Source organism: Neovison vison, chromosome 7 (genome assembly GCF_020171115.1).
Source record: "Neovison vison isolate M4711 chromosome 7, ASM_NN_V1, whole genome shotgun sequence".
NCBI lineage: Eukaryota > Metazoa > Chordata > Mammalia > Carnivora > Mustelidae > Neogale > Neogale vison.
In genome coordinates, this window is record NC_058097.1 from 130,947,600 (window position 1) to 130,975,408 (window position 27,809).

At 39.0% G+C, this 27,809-nt stretch overlaps 1 protein-coding gene across 3 annotated transcripts in view; it reads left to right on the forward strand.

The window, feature by feature from the left end:
* MRE11 (MRE11 homolog, double strand break repair nuclease) overlaps positions 1-27,809 on the forward strand; it is an 82,428-nt gene that overhangs the window by 19,230 nt on the left and 35,389 nt on the right. For all 3 annotated transcript variants that reach the window (XM_044258295.1, XM_044258297.1, XM_044258296.1), the window contains exons 7-13: positions 1,930-2,044; positions 6,438-6,623; positions 7,508-7,679; positions 8,939-9,019; positions 13,121-13,247; positions 22,480-22,580; positions 23,801-23,974. In XM_044258295.1, the coding sequence (XP_044114230.1) occupies positions 1,930-2,044; positions 6,438-6,623; positions 7,508-7,679; positions 8,939-9,019; positions 13,121-13,247; positions 22,480-22,580; positions 23,801-23,974 (956 nt within the window). The remainder of the gene's footprint in view (positions 1-1,929; positions 2,045-6,437; positions 6,624-7,507; positions 7,680-8,938; positions 9,020-13,120; positions 13,248-22,479; positions 22,581-23,800; positions 23,975-27,809) is intronic.

Sequence of the window (27,809 nt, forward strand, 5' to 3'; positions counted from 1 at the left end):
TTTTTAAAATGATGCTAAGAGAGGGTGGCGGAGTTACGGACATTTGGGAGGGTATGTGATATGGTGAGTGCTGTGAAGTGTGTAAACCTGTACCCCTGGAGCTAATAATACATTATATGTTTATTAAAAAAAATTAAAAATTAAAAAAAATGATGCTAACAGGTATTTTAATCACTGCAGTGCTAGGGATTGTATCTGCAGAAAATGGGTGATACTCCCACATTCAGACTAAGACGGATCCCATTATGCCTCAGGACCACCTGTTGCATTGCTCAAGTCATCCATTTTTTCCCAAACTCTCATTTCATCCTGTTCTGTTTTCCTTAACTGGACTCTGTCCCCACGCCACTTTCTCACCCTAGCCCTTCTCTCTACAGTTAATGAAGTCCCTCATATCATGTTTCTTCTCTGCATGGTATCTCTACTTCCCAACCTGCAGGGAAACTGGTCCCTAAGGTTCTGTGTCCCCCCATGCTTCTCTGCCTCTCTCAGGTTTCTTACAGAGTTTAGGGCAGGAGCAGTGGGGGAAATGGGTGGGGTGGGAATTCCCCTTCTCCCTGCTTGCCATGTCCTTTACTGTCTGCAAATAGCTTGCCCCCTCAAGGCTAATTGGCTAACTTGCCCTGCCCTTCCTTCTCAAATTTTTCACCTACCTATCTTCAAGTTTTATCAGCATTCTCAAGACTTGAACACCTAAGTAGATAACCTAATGCCCTGGACTTTGTATGCCTTGACTTTTTTGTTTCCAGTTTATATGTTCTGTATTCCAGTATCCATTCCATTGGTCACACTCTAGAAATTTCTTTTAAAGAAGTTAGATATTTTCAGGTTCTTAGCTTCTGTGTTATTGGCTTTTTTTTCCCCCAAGGCCTTCCCTAATGACTGCACAAAGTAGCAACTGTCCCCTCACTGATATTTGCCCTCTTAGTATCCTTTTTCCCTTTTATAATATTTAAAAGTGTAATTTGTTTGTTTAGTTGTTTTTGTTGGCCTTCTCCACTAGTCTGAGGTGATCCTTTGGGGTATAGGAAGAATTATTTAAAAGTCATTATGTTATTAAAAAGCAGAGTATCTTTATTTAAAAACGGTATATAAGAATATTATTTTGGGGGCACCTGGGTGGCTCAATGGGTTAAAGCCTCTGCCTTCGGCTCAGATCATGATCTCAGGGTCCTGGGATCCTCTGCTCAGCAGGGAACCTGCTTCCTCTTCTCTCTCTCCTCTCTCTCTCTCTCTCTCTGCCTGCCTCTCTGCCCTCTTGTGATATTGGTCAAATAAGTAAATAAAATCTTAAAAAAGAATATTTTTTTAAGTACATTTATTTTTTTACCTCGTCATTTTTAACAGATCTATTACAATGTGTATACTAGAGGGAAAGTATGTATAATAAAGGGGTAGTGAAAAACAACATTATTGGAAATTTTAATAAGAATTTAAGAAAACTTGGGGTGCCTGGGTGGCTCAGTGGGTTAAGGCCTCTGCTTTCAGCTCGGGTCATGATCTCAGGGTCCTGGGATCGAGCCCCACATTGTGCTCTCTGCTTAGCGGGGAGCCTGCTTCCTCCTCTTTCTCTGCCTGCCTCTCTGCCTACTTGTGATCTCTGCCTGTCAAATAAATAAAATCTTAAAAAAAAAAAAGAATTTAAGAAAACTTCAAATAGAAATAGTTTTCATAGAAAATTTCAGATTTTCCATGTTTTCCAGATTTTGAAGGTATATATGCCTGACTTGGAAAACATTTTTAAAATGCAAGTGTCTTCTCAACAGCTGTCATGCAAGAACCCGGAACCTACTCGTGTGTAAATGATTCCAGATTTCAAATATATCTCTGATAAGAAAATGAAATACTTAGAGAAGCACATGAGTTAGAAGCAAAACATTCATTTTTCAACCAAGTAAAAAGCCAGTTTTAAAATGATGTCTGTTTCAGGATCCATTCCAGATGAAAGACTCTATCGAATGTTCGTCAATAAAAAAGTAACAATGTTGAGACCAAAAGAAGATGAAAACTCTTGGTTTAACTTATTTGTGATTCATCAGAACAGGTGAAAGTATTCGTTTTTTGTTTTTTGTTTTTTAATTTTTGGGTCCAGTATTGAGATTCCTCAAATCTCTATTTCTAGGCTTTCGTGTTTTTGTAAAGTGTTCCTTATTCTTTGAAAGTTGTCAGTGCAGCATCATGCAAAACTTCCATGTGCTTTGTGTGACTGCATTTTGAAATTGTTTCCAATACATTCTTTTCTGTAAAGAATGTTTATGACGTATGAATAAGGTACAGGAATAGCTATAAAATTGGATACTTTTAAATTCAGCAGAGAAGTAGAGCATTCACAATGTGTTATCCCATGCGCTTCCCTAACCCCTTCTTTCCGCTTACCCCAGAGGGAAGCACTGTTTTTAATTTCTATTTAATCAGTCTGTTGCTTTTCTTTATTGTTTAATCACATAATTATCTGTCATGAGTATTTTATTTAGTTTTGGTACAACTGGAACAACTGGAACCCTTCTGTGTATTTTGTGTAGCTGGCTTATTATGTTCCACATTACATTACTAAGATTCATACATTCTGATGCTTGGGTGGCTCGGTTGAGCAGCTGCCTTCGGCTCGGGTCATGATCTCAGCGTCCTGGGATCGAGTCCCACATCGGGCTCCTTGCTCAGCAGGGAGCCTGCTTCTCCCTCTGCCTCTGCCTGCCATTCTGTCTGCCTGTGCTCGCTCTCTCCCTCTCACTCTGATAAATAAATAAAATCTTTTAAAAAAAAAAAGCATAATTAATTTCCACTGATCTGTACAGTTATAGTTTTTCTTGTGTTGGTAAAATTTTATATTATTTCCAGAGTCTTGCTTTTTTCAGCCTTTTTGTTATGAATACTCTTACATGCATCTCCTGGTACATATAGGCAGGTATTTTTCTAGAATACATTAGATACAGCTAGAGCGGTTGTCTTTTGTTAGTATTTTGAAGATGTTCCATCTGTTGTTAGGGTTCAGGATCGACTGAAAGGAAGGAAGACTTGATGCAAGATTTACCGTGATAACTGTACTTAAAGTGTGAAATGATGGCAGTGAAAGTGATGTGGAAAGGACAGACCTGAGAAGTTACCTGATTTGGGATTTGGGCCTGATTATATAATTTATTACTTATTGAACAGACACTTGCTGAATATAAAATACTGGTACTTAAACCCACTAAGCACTCAATGAAAGGAAGGCCTGACAAGGCAGCCTTCTGTTTTATATATTCTCTCAAACAGTGAGTTTTGAAGGAGGAGCAGGCCAGAGTTTTAATAAGTGCAGTCTCCCTATAACTTTGCACCCCTGGGAGTTTGTTCTTTCTCTTGCTTCGGCCTTCCCAATTCTGCTACCCTTTCTACTTTCCCAAAGTAGGGAAAAGTCAGAAGGAAAAATCCTAAGTGATTCCAGGAACTTCAGTCAGAATGAGAGGTGGAATGGCAGCATCAGGAATGGGATTGGGTGAGATGATGATAATGGCTAGTTGCTGGTGATGTTAACACTCATAATTTGATGAAGGTGGTGTATGCTAAGTTGCACCAGGGTCAAGGTCCCATTTTCCCATTTCGTAATTAATATTTTGGGAAAATACTTTTTTCCCAAATATTTTGGGAAATATTTGGTGGGGGATCTCATTTCCAGCAATGAACACTATGGTGTTGCAGTTGTTATCTTTTTATTTCCCCTCATTCTTTCTGCATTTATTAATTGAAATTCTTCTATAAGGAAGATTTGTCCCTTCTCTCTCATTTATTTATTCATTTATTTATGTTGGTATGGACTTAAGGATATTTATTTTATCCTTTGAGTTATAATCCAAAACTATCAGGGTTTTTTTTTTTTTTTGGTTGTTGTTGCTCAAATTATTCCAGTTTTAACCACGGAGAGTTCTTTGATTTTAGCTTCTTTGTCCTCTCAGCATGCCGTCTTCCATTTTATTTATTTTTGATCATGTCCTTCACTTTTCTGGTACCACAAGGTGCACCAGGCACATATTGTATTTTTGGCTCTAGTCCTGGAATCAACCACTTTGCCAAGGATCCCTAATTATCTTTATTGGAGAACAGTATTTAGAGACCCAGGTGTGCTTGTTGCTGCTGAGACTCTTTTAGCCCTCAGTGATCAGAGTGAAGGGGATATGTGTATATATATCCTAACCCATGTATATACATCTGTAGCTGTTAAAAACACACACACAAGCAAGAGTTTGTACTTACTCTAATCCAGCCCTATCAGGTTCATTTTTGTCTTCTCCCTTTTCTTATTTGGGAGTTCTTTCTCTAACAGTTAGAAACTTGGATCATAATATCTGTAATATATTTATTTAATTTTTTCAGTCTTGGTTGACATATAAGGTACTTTCAAAATTGCTGACCTCTACCCATGAGAAACAAATTTGTCAATGAGTGTATAGTGTTTATGTAAGTTATTTTAGTCTTTAGCCTTACTATATGTAGTCAAAACACCACTTGTGTTTTGACCACAAAAGGCCACGAAAGGCCAGCTCCTTTTCCCCCAGCCCCTTCAACGTGATTATGCAGTTCTTCTGTAACACTGTTGGACTCATTTGTCACCCTCTGCATTCTTATGTACTTTTTTATTGCTTCAATGGGCTTAAAAAAACAGGGTTTGTCCTAGTGAGTGGCTTCTCATGAGCCTTTTACATTTTGCTTTATTTCCCGGTTTCTTTCTGTGGCTGAAAAAGAAAGTAGACTCAAAGCAGAAGAGGACCTTGTCATACAAAATACTTCCATCAGAATGTTTTGGTCAACTTTTTGTTTGTTTGTTTTGTTTTGGTCTACTTTTAAGTCACAAATCAGAGTCAGTCCACCAGTATAATGTTCCCTCTTCTGTGAAGGAGTCAGTGTTCTGTGAAAGCACAGTTACATCATACAGTATTCGAGTTATCTGTTTCTTCAGTAACTGATTATGTCATGCCCTAGATAAGTGTTTTTTTATTTTATTTTTTTAAGATTTTATTTGTTTATTTGACAGACAGAGATCACAAGTAGACAGAGAGGCAGGCAGAGAGAGAGAGGGAAGCAGGCTCCCCGATGAGCAGAGAGCCTGATGCGGGACTCGATCCCAGGACCTTGAGATCATGACCTGAGCCGAAGGCAGTGGCTTAACCCACTGAGCCACCCAGGCGCCCTGATAAGTGTTTTTTTTTTTTTTTTAACATAAAAACATCCTTAGCTACAGGAGCCTGCAGCTTGTCTGAACACTTTCAGCTCTTCCTTGCATTCCTTCTGCTCTGCCGTGCTCCTCTCCTTGCAGTCCTTGAACTCGCTGAATACGTTCCTGCTTCACCACTCTGCCACCCATCTGCTCTAGGACTCTGCCGAGGACTTAGCCCTCTTTCTAGAACTTTCTTCCCTTGTATGCTCGATCCCTTGTTGCGGTTCTCTGCTCATGTGTCACCTGACAGAGCGGCCTATCCTAACTACCATAGTAGCTTAGTAGCATTCCCATTCTGTGTCACTTCTCCTTCTATCTCTCTTTACAGCACCCACCACCACCTGACAGGGTAATGCACACACATGTACATATTGTATTACTGCATGTTCCAACACTAGCAAGGACTTTATCCCGTGCTATGTCTTTGGTATCTAGAAGAGGCCTGGGACACCTGGCATAGAGTGGACCCACAGGAAATATTTGTTGAGTGAATGGATGTTGATTTGCCTTAAGTGAATGCTAGGTTGAAGTATTTGGACACTTACTAAATTCCCAGTTATAAAGTCAGTGTTAGGGAAAACTTCTTGCCTTTCCTCACTTTTGGATTTCACGTATCTTTTAATAATAACAGCTAATCTAGGTATAAAACCAGAGTTTGCAAATCTTCACAAAGTATTTTATTTAATATTGAAAACTCATCTCTCAGATAAGACTGAAATTCTTACTCCCATTCTTCTCAGTAATCATGTTAAAAAATGGCTGGGCATGTTTAGAGATTTGTTTTTATTCTACAAAGTTTAGACTTCACTCACTTTCATTTTCTGCCTCTGTGACTAATCAAATCAATTTCTATGTTTCCACTATTGATAGAACTCATGCTGCTGCTTTTCTAATTTCACTTCCAGCTCTTCCCTGCATTTGTTCTGCTCAGCCACACTAGATGAAGCTCATGCTTTTCTGACTTGCCCTCTGTAAAGCCTTTTGCAATTTGCCTCTCAGTGTGGAACTGACCAGTTTCTCTTTTGTGGCTCCTGCCTGTCTGTGTGCTGCAAATTTGTAAACCTGTTAAGGGCAGGGATTAGGTATTATCTTTGCACCCCTAATCCTTTGAATAGTTTCTGGCACAAATAAGAGTTGTAATAAGGCTTTAATGGATGGAGAAAGAAAGATCTGTATATCTTTTCTTAAAATGAAGTGTTCCTATAGCTCTGGATGTTTATATTTATTTTTTAAAATCTTTGTATAGGAGTAAACACGGAAATACTAACTTCATTCCAGAGCAATTTTTGGATGACTTCATTGATCTTGTTATCTGGGGCCATGAACATGAGTGTAAAATAGCTCCAACCAAAAATGAACAGCAACTCTTTTATGTATCACAACCTGGAAGTTCAGTGGTTACTTCTCTTTCCCCAGGAGAAACTGTAAAGAAGTAAGTAATTATATTTGGCAAATCAATTAGAATAAACAAATCTCTTGCTATAATCATCCTACAGGTTCAAAGTACTGATGGTTTTTTATATGATAGATTTCTTTAGGAAGATTGATTATTTGATGTAGTCTTACTAGTTTCCCAGATCTTAAGCCATTTCAAAAGAGAGTGTCCCAATAGTGTTAATTATTTTGCTGCTTATTAGGCATATTCAGGGCTAACACTTTTACTAATTGAATTTCAAGTTAGAATGCTGTGGATGATGATTACCAATTTCTCAAAGTCCATTTATAAACAAATTCACTGTTTGCCATTTAATTGAGATTTTTCTGGTTATAAATGCAACATTATAGTATATCTCATTTATTTTAATTCTTTAGGGGAATTATATGATAAAGTAGTTAACAGCAAATAAGCCCAATTTGTATAATGGATTTTACCTTTTGAATCCACTCAGATTTTGATTGTTAGGATGATAATAACCGGTTTAAAGAATATGGTAGTAGGATGTAAATTTGGCTTTTTTTCTTCAGAGTTCTGCTAATTCGTTTTATGTGTGTATGTACGTATATACTCACACATAATCCATATATGTGGCATAATCTGTCTTTTCATGGTCTGGTAATGTCGTGTCCTACCTACTGTCATCTTCCCTCACTAGAGTGTATATTTGTTCAGGCAGGGAGGTATGAGTGGATTTTATTCTGTGGATGAATGTTAACATTTTTTTTCTGGTGATACAGTGTTAGGTTGTTAAAAGATTTTTTTAAGACTATGCTTTTATGGAGAAATATTCTGTAGGAACTTAGAGATAAAGTAGTTTTGGTGTGTACATTTTCCTGAGAAAATTTACAGTCTGACTACTTTCATTTCCCTCATTTCAGACATGTCGGTTTGCTGCGAGTAAAAGGAAGAAAGATGAATATGCAGAAAATTCCTCTTCACACAGTGCGGCAGTTTTTCATGGAGGATATTGTTCTGGCTGATCATCCAGACATTTTTAACCCAGATAATCCTAAAGTAACTCAGGCCATACAGAGCTTCTGCTTGGAGAAGGTAATCCTCTAGATAAAGGTCGATGAGATCTGCTTTAGCTGAGAGGTGATTTTCATTGAATTAAATACTTCCTTAGAGTAGGAGAAATCTTTGTCCTTGTTCCAGTCTCATGAAGCCCACAAGGAAGCACTGTTGTTCCATAAATGAGTTCATTTGTATCAAAGACCTTTTTTCTAGTCTTGGAGATGGAAGAACATTAAACATAGAAGAAACTTTAATTAAGCCCCCTCCCAGTTCCAGTCCTCTTCCTCAAAAATCTACACATAATCTTTTCTTTGTTTTTATTCTGATTTGGTAATTTTTTCATTTTATTTCTGAAAGCAAGCAGTGGCTTTTGTTGGTGAATGGATAGATACAGTGGAGGATGAGGAAAGCCTTAGCATTTCTAATAATCTCTGTTAAGCATCCCTTTCACCCTGAAAGCTGCCTCCAGTGAGATCTTCAAATGTGCCTGTTATGTGCCTTATAGCTTTGGCATAGGTACCATACCTCACCTTCCATGCAGGTTCCCCCTCCCCAACCTCTGAGAGATTCTAGAGCTGCTGCTTAGGTTGTGCGAATGCACTTAATAGTATGTAAATGGACAGCTTAATACCATTAATTGCTGACAGTCACTGTAGTTCTTGCAGTTATCACTGATATTCATCAATTGTGTATATATCCTGGTCACTGTTGACAGCATTTTGCATTTAATCCAGTCAGCAATGCTGTCCATAGGTATTGTCCAAATTTTGTGGAAAGAAGAACTGAACCTGAGATGAAATCACTTACCCAGTGTCACAGCCTTCCCAGGGCATGTAACTCACATAGCTGAGTATTCTGGTTTCAAGAGGATTAGACCCAAAAACCCACATTAAGACTGCGGTTTCTGTGTCTATTTCTGTGTTTAGCCCCCGTGACACTCTGTAGGTAACTGTCTGAAGCTTCACCCTGAGGAGGGTATGTCCACAGGGTTGCACCCAGACTCAACAATGTCCTTAGAGCTGAGAGAGCCTGTTTTCTGAGTTGTTGCAAATCAACTCCTAGGAGTTCTGTTGGACTGAGGTCCTATGTCCTTGGGAGGTAGAAAATGGCTTGGTTGGTCAGGCCTATGTCAGGTCTCTTAAGCCTTGACACAACTGACCTTTTAGCCCAGGTAATCCCTTGTTGTGGGAGGTTGCATTGTAGGAGTTCAATCCTACAATGACCTCTCTGACCTCTAACCCCCTAGATGCCAGTAGTATCCTTCCCCCAAGTCATGACAATATTTTTATTTTGAGATTAAAGAAATGCTTGAAAACGCTGAGCGAGAACGTCTGGGAAATCCTGGACAGCCAGAGAAGCCTATTATCCGACTGCGAGTAAGTTCTGTGTAGAGAAATTAAACTTTATTGATTTTCAGAGGACGGTACTTACATGGTTTCCATAAATTTTTTTGTTTTATAAGTTAGTAAGGAAAGTAAATACAATAATAAGAGCAATCACCATCTGGCACCAGAAGTAATAAAGCTGTCAGGATTTGAGTTAATCGTAGTTTGATTCTGATAAGTTTAATTTTTTTTCTTATTTTTTTTTTCATTTTCTGAATAGTCCATTGTTCTGCTTAATAAGTTGGCAGGATCTGACTCCATCTTTTACTGCCTCTCCCTTCACTCCCTATGGCGTCCTGCAGTTGTCCCCTCTCACGCTCCCTTCCTTCATGTCTGCTTGGTCAGGCCCCCCTAATGAGATGGCACATCTTCTCACCGGCACTCCTGATTTCACTTACCCTCCCTTTCTTTGTTCTCCACAACGTATCCTCATAACCTACTATATGCAATGTATTTATTTTGGTTATTGTGTGTCCTCAACTACAAGACAGTGAGCCCCGTGAGAGCATGGAACTTTGTGAATGTTGTTGACTAATGTACCCAGAGATCTCAGAACAGTTCTGGCATATAGCAAGTGCTTGAGAAATATGTTGAATTAAGTATTTGCGAATATTAAAAAATTTAAAGAGGGCGCCTGGGTGGCTCAGTGGGTTAAGCCGCTGCCTTCGGCTCAGGTCATGATCTCAGGGTCCTGGGATCGAGTCCCGCATCGGGCTCTCTGCTCAGCAGGGAGCCTGCTTCCCTCTCTCTCTCTCTGCCTGCCTCTCCTCTCCGGCTACTTGTGATTTCTCTCTGTCAAATAAATAAATAAAATCTTTAAAAAAAAAAAAAATTTAAAGAAATTGAAGCACTTCCTTTGCCTGTAAACCTACTTACTCGTTTCCGTCATCATATAAAAAAAGTAACAGACCTCTTTTTTTTTTTTTCCCTATGCCTTTCCCTTCAACTAATTCTGCCCTTGTTTTTATTTTCTTCCAAACTCAAAATACGTAGTCCTTAATTGCTCATTTAACATTCTGTTCCTCAATCCATTATAACCAAGGCTCTGACACCATCATCTCAGGTGGAAAAGATGGCGTTCAGTTGTCAAAGGCAGTAGCTTGTTTTCATCTGGCTGAATCGGTCTTTGGCATTCTTTTCTTCGAGTTACATTTGAAGTTACATTTAGCCTTCTTTTCAGCCTAGGCATATGACTTTAAGGACCACCTATAGAGTGATGATGCCCACATCTTTTTTTTTTTTAATATTTTATTTTTATTTATTTGACAGAGAGAGATCACAAGTAGGCAGAGAGGCAGGCAGAGAGAGGAAGGGAAGCAGGCCCCCTGCTGAGCAAAGAGCCCGATGCGGGGCTCAATCCCAGGACCCTGAGATCATGACCTGAGCGGAAGGCAGAGGCTTTAACCCACTGAGCCACTCAGGCGCCCCAAGATGCCCACATCTTTACCTCCAGCTTAGACCTCCTTGTTGAGGTCCAAGAGCCCCCTCCCCCCGCCCCACCACCACCAAGCCTGATACTTAAGTAATCAAAGCAGCAGCACTGACATCACCTGAGAAACTCCTTCCTTCCTTCCTTCCTTTCTTTCCTTCCTTCTAACAATTACTGCTTTATTTATGTATTTATTTACTTACTTATAGAGAGGGGAGGGAGAGAAAGAAGCAGAGGGCAGGGGGCAATGGAGAATCCCAGGCAGACTCCATGTATACAGGCAGCCAGAGGTGGGATTTGATCTCAGAATCCTGAGATCATGACCTGAGCCAAAATCCCAAGTCAGAGCCCAACTGACTGAGCCACCCAGGTGCCCCTCCTGTGGGAAATTTTTTAAAATGCAGAATTTCAGGCGCTACATCACACCCGCTGAACTGTGTTTTAATAAGATCCCTAAGAGATCTGTATGCATGTTAAAATCTGAGATACTCTGGGATATATAGTGTGAAGATAAAGAGTACAGTCTAGAGCCAGAATGCCTGGGTTGCTATATGACCTCGAGCAGTTGGATCTTTTGTCCCTTGGTTTGTACCTCATACAGTTAGAGGATCAAAGTGAATTAAATATCACCTGTTGTACAGTAAGTAATCTGGTCCTTTCTCTACCCATTGCCATTGCTGAAGTTGAACCTTGATTTCTCTTGTCTGGCCTATAAATGCAGCTTCTTTCCTGACTCTGCCTTTAGTTTCTCTCTTCCCCCACCCCAGCCTATTCACGCTAATGCCAAAGTCAACTTGGTAAAACATAATCTTACATGTCTTTCCTGCTAAAAATTACTTAATGATCCCCTCATGCTAATAGGAACAAGTCTTGCATGGCATTCAAGGGTTTCATGACCTGGTCAAAACTGACCTACTTTTTCTTCCAGAGCCTTCTAAGTTCCAGCTGTATTAGGCTAAAAGTTACTGCTCCGTGGGTCCAGTGGAGTTTATCCTACTCTTCCATACCTTCATTCATGTTGATCCTGCTGTGTGCAATGTGCTTCTCTCCTTCCATAGCACTTCCTTCAGTATCCACTTAAAGCTTTCCCCTTTTCCAAGAACCTGCCTGGACCTCCCTTCAGGATCAGCACTTCTACCTTTGTGCCCTCGGTCTGCTTTGTATGTACTTGTTAAGCACCAACCCCCTTCTGCTTGTACTTAGTTATTTACATGTTTGTCCTCTCAGTCAGCCTGTGAATTTCTTGACAAGCAATATTAAACTTCTTTATAGCTATATCCCTGGGCCTTAGCGGAGTGCCCAGCACATTGTGGACTCCTCAGTAAAGTTTGCTTAGTGAATGAGTTTTTGGACTCTTAGGAGCAGAAAATTACAATCAACCTAAGCTGGAGTACCACTGATGAAATGTATGAAGAGTTTTGGGGAGACTCAATATACTGAGCATTTAGCATTTTCTTTTTTATATCATGGTTGCTGTAGAGATGTAATGCATAGTTGCTCAGAGAGAACCACGTAGTTCTCTTTATCGAGGCAGAAGATGCCATGTTTCCCATCTATGTCCGCCTTATACCATTAGAAGCCAGCACAGTTAAATAGAGAATTGGCATTCCTTTTCCTAAACATAGTGAATTATTAAATCATTCATGAAATGAAAGGACAGATATTTTCATTAATATAGTCCAAGAGTACATTGTATCAACTAAGGGACCCTCATTAATTTTATGATTCAGTAAACAAATACTTTCTGAGTACATTAGTAAACAAATACTTTCTGAGTACATTTTGTTTTGCATGCTGGGGGATACAGTGACAACAAAACAGAGGGAGTTTTGAATATATCTGTCTTAGGGGAGTGGAGGTGTGAGGAGAGATATAAAAAATAAATAACAAATAAATGAGCAAAATGCCAGCCAGTGCTAAGGGTGATGAACGGTGTAAACTGGGTGGAGGGTAAGGAGGTTTCAGTAGGTGAGGGATGTGCTACGATGCCTGTTCCCAGAGCCTGTTTTTAGAACAGCTAGTTTGGAGAAATGATTATATCTCTTGGGGGAAAAATGTAGTATGCATTTCTCTTTGGAAAGGTCTCTGTGTGGCTGTAAACTTCTTAACTTAGAAAGAGCCTGCCTGACTGTGACTTTTAAATAGATACTGTGCTTTGAAGGTAATCATTTCTCAAAGCTAACAGGTTGGATTTTTTTTCCTGCGTGGATTTTCCCAGCATTTCTTTCTTACCCCTAAGTTAGTGAAAGTATACCCCTAAGATGATAGACCAATTAATTAATGCATGTAGGGCTGGCATTTTACTGAAGTGGGGAATTTTCTTTCTGTTTTCAAAGTTTAAACATTTATGTTTAGAAATTTCACCTCCTTTCTAGGTGGTACTCCCGGTGCCTAGGCTCTTAGTGTTATCATAGGGAAATGTTATCATTCATACCTTGTGGGAATACTTGCTGTACTTCAGGTCTGTCAAGCAAAATGTCTTGTGTAAATTCACAAACCTCTGAAGCTTTGTTTTCTCAGTAGAATAAAATATATTAACACCATCATGATCTTTAACATGAATTAGGGAACATCTATTAACTTTAAAGTATTGAGCATAAATGTAAATAATGAAATTGGTAAACTGTTGTATCTGGCCTTCATAGCTTGTTTTGTATTTCCAGGTGGACTATAGTGGAGGTTTTGAGCCTTTCAGTGTTCTTCGCTTTAGCCAGAAATTTGTGGATCGGGTAGCTAATCCAAAAGATGTTATCCATTTTTTTAGGCGTAGAGAGCAAAAGGAAAACACAGGTAAGCTAGTTATTTTCACAAATTAAAAAACGCTTTTGGCAGGGTTTACAAAATTCAGTCTTAAGTAAAAGAAGTAGAAAATAATGAAAATATTTTTATATGATTATTTCTAATATCTTAAACTGGCAGTTGGAATAATTAAATCTTTTGTCTTCTAAAAATTTGATAGCAATTGTTTCAAACCTGAAGATAACAGTAAAGAAAGGGAAGACTTTCTGTGCAGATAAAGTTTTTAGAAACAGTTCTGCCTGCTGAGTAACAGTGCATACAGACTTTAAAAATTTATTGCTCGGGCTGCCTGGGTGGCTCAGTGGGTTAAAGCCTCTGCCTTCAGCTTAGGTCATGATCTCAGGGTCCTGGGATCAAGCCCCACATCAGGCTCTCTGCTCAGTGGGGAGCCTGCTTCTCCCTCTCTCACTGCCTGCCTCTCTGCCTACTTGTGATCTCTCTGTTAAATAAATAAATAAAAATCTTTAAAGATTTATTGCTCAAAATATATATTATTGACAGTACATTATTAGTGTTCAGAGAATATACTCAAATTTTGCCTCAAGTATTTCAGCTTTTGAGTATACAAGATTTAGGAAGACTCCAGTCTTTTGGAATAAGAAGTATCTTATAGTTTAGTGTTTCTAATGATAAGATAATTAATTTCTAATTAAATTTCATAAAAATGAATTGCCCTTATTTTATTTTATTTTATTTTTTTCCAATTTATTTATTTTCAGAAAAACAGTATTCATTATTTTTTCACCACACCCAGTGCTCCATGCAAGCCAGTGCCCTCTATAATACCCACCACCACCACCTGGTACCCCAACCTCCCACCCCCCCCGCCACTTCAAACCCCTCAGATTGTTTTTCAGAGTCCATAGTCTCTCATGGTTCACCTCCCCTTCCTATTTACCCAAAAGCACATACCCTCCCCAATGTCCATAACCCTACCCCCCTTCTCCCAACCCCCCTCCCCCCAGCAACCCACAGTTTGTTTTGTGAGATTAAGAGTCACTTATGGTTTGTCTCCCTCCCTATCCCGTCTTGTTTCATGGATTCTTCTCCTACCCACTTAAGCCCCCATGTTGCATCACCACTTCCTCATATCAGGGAGATCATATGATAGTTGTCTTTCTCCGCTTGACTTATTTCGCTAAGCATGATACGCTCTAGTTCCATCCATGTTGTCGCAAATGGCAAGATTTCGTTTCCTTTGATGGCTGCATAGTATTCCATTGTGTATATATACCACATCTTCTTTATCCATTCATCTGTTGATGGACATCTAGGTTCTTTCCATAGTTTGGCTATTGTGGACATTGCTGCTATAAACATTCGGGTGCACGTGCCCCTTTGGATCACTACGTTTGTATCTTTAGGGTAAATACCCAGTGGTGCAATTGCTGGATCATAGGGCAATTCTATTTTCAACATTCTGAGGAACCTCCATGCTGTTTTCCAGAGTGGTTGCACCAGCTTGCATTCCCACCAACAGTGTAGGAGGGTTCCCCTTTCTCCGCATCCTCGCCAGCATCTGTCATTTCCTGACTTGTTGATTTTAGCCATTCTGACTGGTGTGAGGTGATATCTCATTGTGGTTTTGATTTGTATTTCCCTGATGCCGAGTGATATGGAGCACTTTTTCATGTGTCTGTTGGCCATCTGGATGTCTTCTTTGCAGAAACGTCTGTTCATGTCCTCTGCCCATTTCTTGATTGGATTATTTGTTCTTTGGATGTTGAGTTTGTTAAGTTCTTTATAGATTTTGGGCACTAGTCCTTTATCTGATATGTCGTTTGCAAATATCTTCTCCCATTCTGTCAGTTGTCTTTTGATTTTGTTAACTGTTTCCTTTGCTGTGCAAAAGCTTTTGATCTTGATGAAATCCCAATAGTTCATTTTTGCCTTTGCTTCCCTTGCCTTTGGCGATGTTCCTAGGAAGATGTTGCTGCGGCTGAGGTCGAAGAGGTTGCTGCCTGTGTTCTCCTCAAGGATTTTGATGGATTCCTTTCTCACATAGAGGTCCTTAATCCATTTTGAGTCTATTTTTGTGTGTGATGTAAGGAAATGGTCCAATTTCATTTTTCTGCACATGGCTGTCCAATTTTCCCAACACCGTTTATTAAAGAGGCTGTCTTTTTTCCATTGGACATTCTTTCCTGCTTTGTCAAAGATTAGTTGACCATAGAGTTGAGGGTCTATTTCTGGGCTCTCTATTCTGTTCCATTGATCTATGTGTCTGTTTTTGTGCCAGTACCATGCTGTCTTGATGATGACAGCTTTGTAATAGAGCTTGAAGTCTGGAATTGTGATGCCACCAACTTTGGCTTTCTTTTTCAATATCCCTTTGGCTATTCGAGGTCTTTTCTGGTTCCATATAAATTTTAAAATTATTTGTTCCATTTCTTTGAAAAAGATGGATGGTACTTTGATAGGAATTGCATTAAATGTGTAGATTGCTTTAGGTAGCATAGACATTTTCACAATATTTATTCTTCCAATCCAGGAGCATGGAACATTTTTCCATTTCTTTGTGTCTTCCTCAATTTCTTTCATGAGTACTTTATAGTTTTCTAGTATAGATTCTTAGCCTCTTTGGTTAGGTTTATTCCTAGGTATCTTATGGTTTGGGGTGCAATTGTAAATGGGATTGACTCCTTAATTTCTCTTTCTTCTGTTTTCTTGTTGGTGTAGAGAAATGCAACTGATTTCTGTGCATTGATCTTATATCCTGACACTTTACTGAATTCCTGTACAAGTTCTAGCAGTTTTGGAGTGGAGTCTTTTGGGTTTTCCACATAGAGTATCATATCATCTGCGAAGAATGATAATTTGACTTCTTCTTTGCCGATATGGATGCCTTTAATTTCCTTTTGTTGTCTGATTGCTGAGGCTTGGACTTCTAGTACTATGTTGAATAGCAGTGGTGATAATGGACATCCCTGCCGTGTTCCTTAGTGGAAAAGCTTTCAGTTTTTCTCCATTGAGAATGATATTTGCGGTGGGTTTTTCATAGATGGCTTTGATGATATTGAGGTATGTGCCCTCTATCCCTACACTTTGAAGAGTTTTGATCAGGAAGGGATGCTGTACTTTGTCAAATGCTTTTTCAGCATCTATTGAGAGTATCATATGGTTCTTGTTCTTTCTTTTATTGATGTGTTGTATCACATTGACTGATTTGTGGATGTTGAACCAACCTTGCAGCCCTGGGATAAATCCCACTTGGTTGTGGTGAATAATCCTTTTAATGTACTGTTGAATCCTATTGGCTAGTATTTTGGTGAGAATTTTTGCATCTGTGTTCATCAAGGATATTGGTCTATAGCTCTCTTTTTTGATGGGATCCTTGTCTGGTTTTGGGATCAAGGTGATGCTGGCCTCATAAAATGAGTTTGGAAGTTTTCCTTCCATTTCTATTTTTTGGAACAGTTTCAGGAGAATAGGAATTAGTTCTTCTTTAAATGTTTGGTAGAATTCCCCTGGGAAGCCGTCTGGCCCTGGGCTTTTGTTTGTTTGGAGATTTTTGATGACTGTTTCAATCTCCTTACTTGTTATGGGTCTGTTCAGGCTTTCTATTTCTTCCTGGTTCAATTTTGGTAGTTTATATGTTTCTAGGAATGCATCCATTTCTTCCAGATTGTCAAATTTGTTGGCGTAGATGCTCATAGTATGTTCTTATAATAGTTTGTATTTCTTTGGTGTTAGTTGTGATTTCTCCTCTCTCATTCATGATTTTATTTATTTGGGTCCTTTTTCTTTTCTTTTTGATAAGTCTGGCCAGGGGTTTATCAATTTTATTCATTCTTTCAAAGAACCAGCTCCTAGTTTCGTTGATTTGTTCTATTGTTTTTTTGGTTTCTATTTCATTGATTTCTGCTCTGATCTTTATGATTTCTCTTCTCCTGCTGGGCTTAGGGTTTCTTTCTTGTTCTTTCTCCAGCTCCTTTAGGTGTAGGGTTAAGTTGTGTACCTGAGACCTTTCTTGTTTCTTGAGAAAAGCTTGTACCGCTATATATTTTCCTCTCAGGACTGCCTTTGTTGTGTCCCACAGATTTTGAACCATTGTATTTTCATTATCATTTGTTTCCATGATTTTTTTCAATTCTTCTTTAATTTCCTGGTTGACCCATTCATTCTTTAGAAGGATGCTGTTTAGTCTCCATGTTTTTGGGTTCTTTCCAAACTTCCTCTTGTGGTTGAGTTCTAGCTTCAGAGCATTGTGGTCTGAAAATATGCAGGGAATGATCCCAATCTTTTGATACCGGTTGAGTCCTGATTTAGGACCGAGGATGTGATCTATTCTGGAGAATGTTCCATGTGCACTAGAGAAGAATGTGTATTCTGTTGCTTTGGGATGAAATGTTCTGAATATATCTGTGATGTCCATCTCATCCAGTGTATCATTTAAGGCCTTTATTTCCCTGTTGATCTTTTGCTTGGATGATCTGTCCATTTCAGTGAGGGGAGTGTTAAAGTCCCCTACTATTATTGTATTATTGTTGATGTGTTTCTTTGATTTTGTTATTAATTGGTTTATATAGTTGGCTGCTCCTACATTGGGGGCATAGATATTTAAAATTGTTAGATCTTCTTCTTGGACAGACCCTTTGAGTATGACATAGTATCCTTCCTCATCTCTTATTATAGTCTTTGGCTTAAAATCTAATTGATCTGATATAAGGATTGCCACTCCTGCTTTTTTCTGATGTCCATTAGCATGGTAAATTCTTTTCCACCCCCTCAGTTTTAAATCTGGAGGTGTCTTCGGGCTTAAAATGAGTTTCTTGGAGGCAACATATAGATGGGTTTTGGTTTTTTATCCATTCTGATATCCTGTGTCTTTTGATTGGGGCATTTAGCCCATTAACATTCAGGGTAACTATTGAGAGATATGATTTTAGTGCCATTGTACTGCCTGTAAGGTGACTGTTACTGTATATTGTCTCTGTTCCTTTCTGATCTACCACTTGTAGGCTCTCTCTTTGCTTAGAGGACCCCTTTCAGTATTTCCTGTAGAGCTGGTTTGGTGTTTGCAAATTGTTTCAGTTTTTGTTTGTCCTGGAAGCTTTTAATCTCTACTTCTATTTTCAATGATAGCCTAGCTGGATATAGTATTCTTGGCTGCATGTTTTTCTCGTTTAGTGCTCTGAAAATATCATGCCAGCTCTTTCTGGCCTGCCAGGTCTCTGTGGATAAGTCAGCTGCCAATCTAATACTTTTACCATTGTATGTTACAGACTTCTTTTCCCGGGCTGCTTTCAGGATTTTCTCTTTGTCACTAAGGCTTATAAATTTTACTATTAGGTGACGGGGTGTGGGCCTATTCTTATTGATTTTGAGGGGCGTTCTCTGAACCTCCTGAATTTTGATGCTTGTTCCCTTTGCCATATTGGGGAAATTCTCCCCCATAATTCTCTCCAGTATACCTTCTGCTCCCCTCTCTCTTTCTTCTTCTTCTGGAATCCCAATTATTCTAATGTTGTTTCGTCTTATGGTGTCACTTATCTCTCGAATTCTCCCCTCATGGTCCAGTAGCTGGTTGTCCCTCTTTTGCTCAGCTTCTTTATTCTCTGTCATTTGGTCTTCTATATCGCTAATTCTTTCTTCTGCCTCATTTATCCTAGCAGTGAGAGCCTCCATTTTTGATTGCACCTCATTAATAGCTTTTTTGATTTCAACTTGGTTAGATTTTAGTTCTTTTATTTCTCCAGAAAGGGTTTTTATATCTCTGGAGAGGGTTTCTCTAATATCTTCCATGCCTTTTTCAAGCCCGGCTAGAACCTTGAGAATTGTCATTTTGAACTCTAGATCTGACACATTACCAATGTCTGTATTGATTAGGTCCCTAGCCTTCGGTACTGCCTCTTGTTCTTTTTTTTGTTGTGAATTTTTCCGCCTTGTCATTCTGTCCAGCTAAGAGTATATGAAGGAGGAAGTGAAATACTAAAAGGGTGGCAACAATTCCAGGAAAATATGCTTTAACCAAATCAGAAGAGATCCCAAATCGTGAGGGGGGATTTCTCCCCCCTCAGATTGGGTGAGGGATCTCCTCTGATTGGGATCTCCTCTGATTGGGATCTCTTCTGATTTGTGGATAAAAAGAGGTTCAAAAAGAAAGAAAGAAAAAAAAAGAATTAAAAAAAAGAGATTGAATTAAAAATTCAATCAAGAATTAAAAAAAGAATTAAAAAAAGAGATTGAAGAGATTGGGATCTCTTCTGATTTGGGGATAAAAAGAGGTTCAAAAATAAAAAAAAGAATTAAAAAAAAAGAAAACGAATAAAGAAAAGTATAAAAAAGAATATATATATATTAGATAAACTAGTTAAAAAACGTTAAAAAAGAAAAGGGTAAAAGTTTAAAAAAATTTTAGCAGAAGAAGAGAAAAAAAATGAAAAAAAAATTAAATTAACTGTAAGACTAAAAAATCACAGGGAGAAAGCCATGAGTTCCGTGGTTTGTTTTCTCCTCCTCTGGAATTCTGCTGCTCTCCTTGGTATTGAAACTGCACTCCTTGGTAGGTGAGCTTGGTCTTGCCTGGATTTCTTGTTGATCTTCTGGGGGAGGGGCCTGTTGTAGTGATTCTCAAGTGTCTTTGCCCCAGGCGGTATTGCACCGCCCTTACCAGGGGCCGGGCTGAATGATCCGAGCCTGTGACCAGTTCAAGGCAACACCGAGCTGTGAGCTTACTGTTGGCTCTATCTCTGCAGCCGGCTTTCCCGTTCCAATACCCGCAAGCTCTGCAACACTCAGACACCCCCGATCCTTCTGTGACCCTGCGAGACCTGAGGCCACGCCGACCCCGCGTGGGCTTCGACCCGGTTTAGCCTCTGGAGCGATGTCCCTCAGCGGAACAGACTTTTAAAAGCCCTGATTTTGTGCTCCGTTGCTCCGCCGCTTGCCGGGAGCCGGCCCCTCCCCCCAGGTCTATCTTCCCGTCGCTTTGGATTCACTTCTCCGCCAGTCCTACCTTTCAGAAAGTGGTTGTTTTTCTGTTTCTAGAATTGCTGTTCTTCTTCTCTTCGATCTGCCGATGGATTTGCAGGTGTTTGCAATCTTTAGATAAGCTCTCTAGCTGATCTCCTGCTAGCTGAAGTAGTCTCAGCCTGCTACTTCTCCGCCATCTTGACTCCTCCCCCTGAATTGCCCTTATTTTAAATGCATTTATAAAAATAGGCCATCCAGTGAAATAGTGCTTTTTTTGGTAAGAAATATAATCTTCTTAAAGCTATCGAGTCAGAGAATTTTTATAGAAAAATATGGCCCTTGTTTTATAGGTAAAGCTGTTTAGGTTTTTTTATTAATAAGCTTCAATTTTCAGTGTCAAGTTGTGACCAGATTATTTGCATGTTAAACAACCTGAAACATTCATTCAGATACTTAAATGGAACTCATAAAATACTGTTTTAGGAAAAAATCCTTATCAGATAACTATTTTCTTATGCTATGGGTTTCATCTAGTTATTTGCTCATAGTGGTTTACTTTAATTGTCCATCCTTATCAGTACCTTGAGATTTTATGGGTGGAGCGTTCATCATAATACAGATTATAGAACTAGGACATTGTTACTTTAATTTCATACATAGTTTTATTCTAATTGTTCCTTTTTGGTTTAAACATAAATTGCTAAACAGAAACAACAACCCTTTCACATGTTTCATTGAAAGCATTTTTTGTTACTTCAGCCAGCTCTACTTCTCAAGTACCTTTGTGATATTGTACAAATTACATAAGCTCTCTGATGTTTGATCTTGTCTGTGAAATCAGGATAATGACTGAGCCTGCCTCATAGAGTCATGGTGAGGATTAGATGATACGATATGTGTAAATAGTCTAAACATAGTGTCCAGCATCGTAAAATGTAGTGATCATACTTAGGAAGCTTTGTTAATTCTACTGTCTGTGAGGTTTGTTTGTTTTTTTTGTTAACCATCTTGAGATTTGAAAAAGATTTCTGCTCACTAGCCTTCAGGCACTTTGCAAGAAGCACACTGACGTAGTGCCTCTTTACCCTCCAGGCCACATATTTTTCCCTCTGCCTCAAGTACTTTTTTCTTTTCCCTGTGTTGCTTAGTGAATCTTATTTATTCTGCAGTTTTAATTCAAATGATAGCTGCATCTGATACATGCACATTATTTTCAGTCTTCTCTGAGAAGAACCAGGGTATTTCTTCTTCGTGTGTTTCTTGGTTTTTACCTCTCGGAGCATTTCCCACCTTTATTTTCATAACATGCCCTTACCAGCAGGGATCCTGTCCTTTTTTCACTATTTGTGTTTTCATGACCAACATCTGCTAGATGGTATTATTTGTTTTCCTGACAAAGGCTATCAGCAGAGTAAGTCCTGGACCCTCTGCTTCTTGGCTTCCTACCAGTACTCTTTTTATTCTTTACCTATTTTTAAGGCAGCTCTCCTGCTTAGGAATGCAGCAAAAGTGCTGTAAGCAGACATCCCATTTGTCTCACAGAATATTAAAAAGGAACATATTTAAGGGCTGAGATTTAATTAAATGAATAATTTCTGCAGTTTCATTAAGGACATTCTTTTTTTTTTTTTAAGATTTTTTATTCATTTATTTGACAGAGAGAAATCACAAGTAAATGGAGAGGCAGGCAGAGAGAGAGAGGGAAGCAGGCTCCCCGCTGAGCAGAGAGCCCGATGCGGGACTCGATCCCAGGACCCTGAGATCATGACCCAAGCTGAAGGCAGCGGCTTAACCCACTGAGCCACCCAGGCGCCCTCATTAAGGACATTCTTAAGTGAAACTGGCTTTCTTTGTTTTGCTTGGAGCCGTGTGGATGTGGTGGTCAGTGTTGTATGATTCCAGGCCACTGCCTTGACTTGCAATAAGGAACCCACAATTGTATTTTTTATCATGAGGGCAAATGGCAACATAGTGGAACAGGTAAATAGCATCTTGGTGTCATTACAAACAGAGTTTTGGTTCTGGACATCCCCTGAAATGGTCTCGGATATCAAGTCTAAAGATCACCCTTTGAGAATAGCTATAGGAGACATAAGACTTGCAGATAGTAGAGAAATACACATTTTGAGGAAGACTGCAGCTGCTGGCAGTGATGCCATGTTTTTGCCTCAAAATTTACCATGTTGAGCAAGCTGATCCTTAACCAAGTCTGGCCTTAACTCCTGTACTGAGCCAAACTTGCCATGAATTTGGGCACTTTCATGCTGTCCCAGAAGCTGCTGTTTCTCCACGGAATTTTTTTTTCTAGGAGAAGAGATCAACTTTGGGAATCTCAATACAAAACCTTCAGAAGGAACAACCCTAAGAGTAGAAGACCTTGTCAGACAGTATTTTCAGACTGCAGAGAAGGTAATTTCTTTATTACAGCCTACATGTTGAAGAATGGCTCTCTGAGGATAACCGACTTTAATTTGGGATATGTATAATGGATACTTGCAGCAAAAGGGATCTTCACAATGTGTCCATGAACTAAGTGGGAAACCAATGAATTACATTCACTTCTGGTTACTCTTCATCAAGAAGAATCAGTGCTTAAGTATGGTATTATTTTGGCTATTATTTTTGTTGTTGTTTGTTTTGCTCTTTCTTTTTATCTCTGCTGCATGTTTCTGAATCCAGGATTTATTTCTCTTGCATCTAGATGTAATTTCAGAACTAAAGACAGCACAGGGTGGTGAAGCTACTTGCATTGTCATGAGTTTATGCACCTTTAAGATCTGTTTCTATTAATTGCCTGTTGCTGCTGAAACAAATTTCCACAAACGTAATTATTGAAAATAAAGCACATTTGTTATCTTACAGTTCTGTAGGTCGGAAATTTGACGCCAGTCTCACTGGCCTAAAATCCAAGTTTCAGCAGGGTTGTGTTCCTTTCTGGAGACTCGAGGGACAAATCCACTACCTGTCTTTTCTAGTTTCTAGAGGTGTCCATGTTTCTTGGCCGACAGCCTCCTCCTTCCACCTCCAAAGAGTGCAGTGTTACATTTCTCTGGCCATTTTCCCCCAGTCAGATCTCCCTCTAACTTCCTCCTTCAGCCTCCCTCTTCCACTTTTAAGGATGCTTGTGATTATGCTGGGTCCGCCTGCCTTGTCCCTGGTAATCTGCTGATTGTACAGCCAGCTGATTAGCAACCTTAATTCCATCTGTTACCAACCATAGTTTTCCTTTGCTGTGTGACATATTCACAGCCCAGACATTAGGATGTGGATGTTTTTAAGGGGCTGTTACTCCTCCCATTACATTGACTGAGCTAATCTCTTAATCATCAGCTACCATTTCAGGACTCTCCATCCCAACCACTCAGGCCTCTGCTTTCCCACCTGTCTCATTAAACACTACTCTCGTTTCTTATTTGTACTTGGCTTTTTCTGGCCCATAAGATTTATTAGTAGGCTTACTTATTGTCCATTGTTTTGTTTTTTGATTTGTTTTCCTTTCAGCAGCTAGATAACTTCTTTATCTTTTTCCCCTGGTAACATTATACTCTAATTTTCCTAGCTTGTATAGAATTATTTGATAAGGAATAGATACTGATTTCTGCATCCATTGATTTGTACCTCTTTTACAGAATGTGCAGCTCTCACTTCTAACAGAAAGGGGAATGGGTGAAGCAGTACAGGAATTTGTGGACAAGGAAGAAAAAGATGCCATAGAGGAATTAGTGAAATACCAGTTGGAAAAAACACAACGATTTCTTAAAGAGCGTCATATTGATGCCCTAGAAGATAAAATCGATGAAGAGGTAACAATTTGGGGTGGAGAAATCTAATTAGACACTCTCTTATTAAGAGTAACCCTGACTTTTCTTTCTATTAAACCACCATTTAGCCTCTTTGATTTGTTTCATTTCCTCATCTATAAAACTGAGCTTGTGAAATGAGGATTAAAGTGGGAAAGGTCTAGAACAGAATCATGGTTGAAATCCATTAAATGTTAGGTTTGTTCTCCATAGATAGTGTCTTCTCCTGAAGATCATGAAAATGCTTTAAAATAAACTTTACAGGTTCAGGATGAAAACTTCTGTTCTTTTCAATTTTTTAGTAAGTTTTGTTTGAGATTTGGTATTTCATCTAGAAATTCAGATTCATGTCTGAGCATAAAAGCAGTGGAAAGATAAGAGGAGAAGCTCTTTAACTTTAACTTTCTTTAACTGCACAGAAATTGTAAATGCTTGCATGTCACATTATCAAAAAACAAAATGTATTATCATGGGAAAAATACTTGTATGTGGGCAGAAGAAAGGTTGATAGTCACAATATTAAAGTACCTTTGTAAATGTTAAGAGAAGTAGTAAACATTTCAGTAGAAACAATGAACAAAGACATGAATAAGTGGTTCACAAAAGAAATAAAAGTAATAAGCATGTGAAAATGATATTCAAAGGAACTGAGATGTACTTTTTATTTGTCAGAGTGACAGCAGTTGGAGAAAAGTATTTAGTATGCTGCTGGTGGGAGTATCAAATTTGAGCTGCTGCATTGAAAGGCAGTTTGTCAGGGCATATCAAAAGGCTTAAGATTTGTTGTTTAACTCAGCCCTTTCCCAAGACAACAGTGAGGTAGAAATTTGTGTATGCAGTATTTATCTAAGTGTGGTCTGCGGTGGGAAAACTTGAAAATTTTTGGTGAAGTAAATGTGGGTACATACATACTAGATGCTATGCAGCCATTAAAAATTACACTTTTGAAGAAACATAGATTTAAAACTATATGCTGTGATTCCAGTGATTTTTATTTTACATGCAAGTATGTGTGTATGTGTGAAGAATGAAAGAAAATATTCCAAACATTTTCATTGGTTATATTCAGGTAATGAGAGTATAGGGGATCATTTTCTGTATCCTCTGGATTCCCTCTAAGCAGAATGAACATTATTTTTAAAACTTATTCCCTTTGACTTTGATTTTAGTGCTTTTAATTAGTCAACGTGGTTCTCTTAAAGCCGCGAGATGTTGTTGTGCAACTAATAATATTCCATGCCAAGTATGCTGGGTATATGGGGTTCATAAATTTTTGGCAGGGATGCATTTCTCCACTAAATACAGATATAAAATATGACATCCCACTCAAATGTAAATATAAAACTATGGAACTCCTAGGGGATAACATAGGAGAAAATCTAGATGACCTTACGTGGCAGTGACTTTTTAGATGCAACACCAAAGGTATGGTTTGCCAAAGAAGGAATTGATAAGCTGGAATTTATCAAAATGAGAAACTGCTCGGTGGAAGACAATGTCAGAAGAATGAGAAGACAAGCAACAGACTTGAAGGAAAAATATTTGTAAAAGACACATCTGGTAAAGGACCATTACCCAAAAAATACAAAGAACTCTTAAAACTCAGCAATAAGAGGCATTTGGGTGGCTCTGTTGGTTTGTGTCCAACGCTTGGTTTCCACTTAAACCCTGTGTCAGGCTCCACGCTCAGTGCACAGTTGGTGTGTCCTTCTCCCTCTCCTCCTCCTTCCTTTATCTCTCTCAAATAAAAAAAAACTCTTAAAACAAAACAAAACGAAATTCAGCAATAAGAAAACAGCAACCTGATGTAAAAACATTCTAAACACCTCAACAGACATCTCACCAAAGATGTACAAATGGCAAGTAAGCATATGAAAACATGCTCTATATCATATCTCATCAGCAGATTAACAGTGGAATATACGACTGTGAACCTATTAGAATGGCCAAAATCTAGAACACCGACACCACCAAATGCTGGTGAGGCTGTGGACAGCAGGAACACTCATCATTGCTGGTGGAAATGCAGAATGGTACGGACAGTTTGGCAGCTTCCTAAACAACTTAATATACTCTGACCATATGATCCAGCAGTTGTGCTCCTTGGTATCTCCCCAAAGATGTTGAAAGCTTATATTCACATAAAAACCTGCACACAGGTGTATATAGCAGCTTTATTCATAATTGCTAAAACTTGAAAGCAACCAAGATGTCCTTCAGTATGTGATTGGGTAAGTAAATTGTGAAACACCCAGACAAGGGAACATTATTTAGGCCAAGAAGAAAGGAACTGTCAATCTGTGGAGTCACGGAGGAAGCTTAAATGCATTTTACTAAGTGGAAAAAGCCAGTCTGCAGAGGATTGTATGATTTCAACCATACAACATCTTCAAGTATACAGTCTTACAAACTACAGGATTTCAACTGTATGACGTTCTGAAAAAACAAGCCAAACTGTAGAGACAAGAAGAATATCAGAGGTCACAGGGTTGAGTGAGGAGCAAGGGAGGGGATGAGTAGGTGCGCAGAGGAGTTTCAGGGCAGTGAAACTGCTCCGTAAGATACTCTAATTTATGTGGATACAGGTCATTCTTTTTCCAGACTCATAGCACACCAAGAGTGAACCAGAATATAAACTAGATTTTGGGGGAGGTTGGCTGGCCTTGATCTTGGGGTTGTAAGTTTGAACCCCATGCTAGGTGTAGAGATTACTTAAAAATAAAATCTTAAAGCAACAACAACATACGTTGGACTTTGGATGGTTATGATGATGTGGCAGTGTAGGTTCATCAGTTATAACAAATATGCCAGTTCTGGTGGAGGGAGGTTGATAATAGGGGAATCTATGTATGTGTGGCACTGGGGGGCTGTATGGGAAATCTCAGTACCTCCTCAGTTTTTTTGTGAACCTAAAATTCTTAAAAAACAAAACCAAACCAAAAAACCCACAGACAAACACAAAAACAAGTAACTTGAGCATGCCTACCTGGAGAGCTATCACGACTCCTGAGCGGGTCCGGGAGGGATGGGGGATGTAGCTAAGAGCATGGACTCTGGACCAAATTTCCTGTGTCCAAAATCAAAACTCTTACTACCCATGTAATTATCAGTGAGCGTTTTAGCCTCTCTACCTCTGTTTCCTCATCTATAAAATGGGGATGATAATAATAAAAAACTCCTTCAAGATTGTTGTGAGGATCCAAAGAACACGTGTAAAGTCCCAGGACACTACCAGCACATGGTACCTACTTGGTGTTTTCACTCTGACTCCTTTCTGTGGGTGACTTAGCACTTTCGGTATGCTATTTATTGCCTAGGGCACAATTAACATACTATACCACTTTTTAAAATAATTTTTATCCCCTCTACCAAATCATAACAAACATACTGTCATTTCTCCTTAGACAACAAAGAAGCCCTCTTTACTCCCATTTCCCTTTATCTACTATTCATTTTCTTTGTCTTTTACAGCAGAATTGCTTCAGAGTTCTGTTACTTGCTGCTCTGATTTTTCTCTCTCCCTTTTCCCTTACACCCATCATCCGGGTTTTGACCCATCATTCCAGTGAAGCTGCTCACATCGAAGTCACCAGTGACCTCCATTGCTAAATCTACTATCAGTTCATCTTAAATCTCCCTTGAACTCTTCTTGGAATGTTTCTTTCTTTGGCTTTAGAACCACACACTCTTCTGCTTTTCTTTCTCTTCACGGTGCATATTCTCAGTTTCTCTTGTTTTCTCACATCTCTCCTGCCTCTGAAATCGGGAGTCCCCAGAATTCAGTCCTTGGAGCCTTTCTTCAGCTCCATATTCCCTTTGTAATCTCATCCAGCTGCCT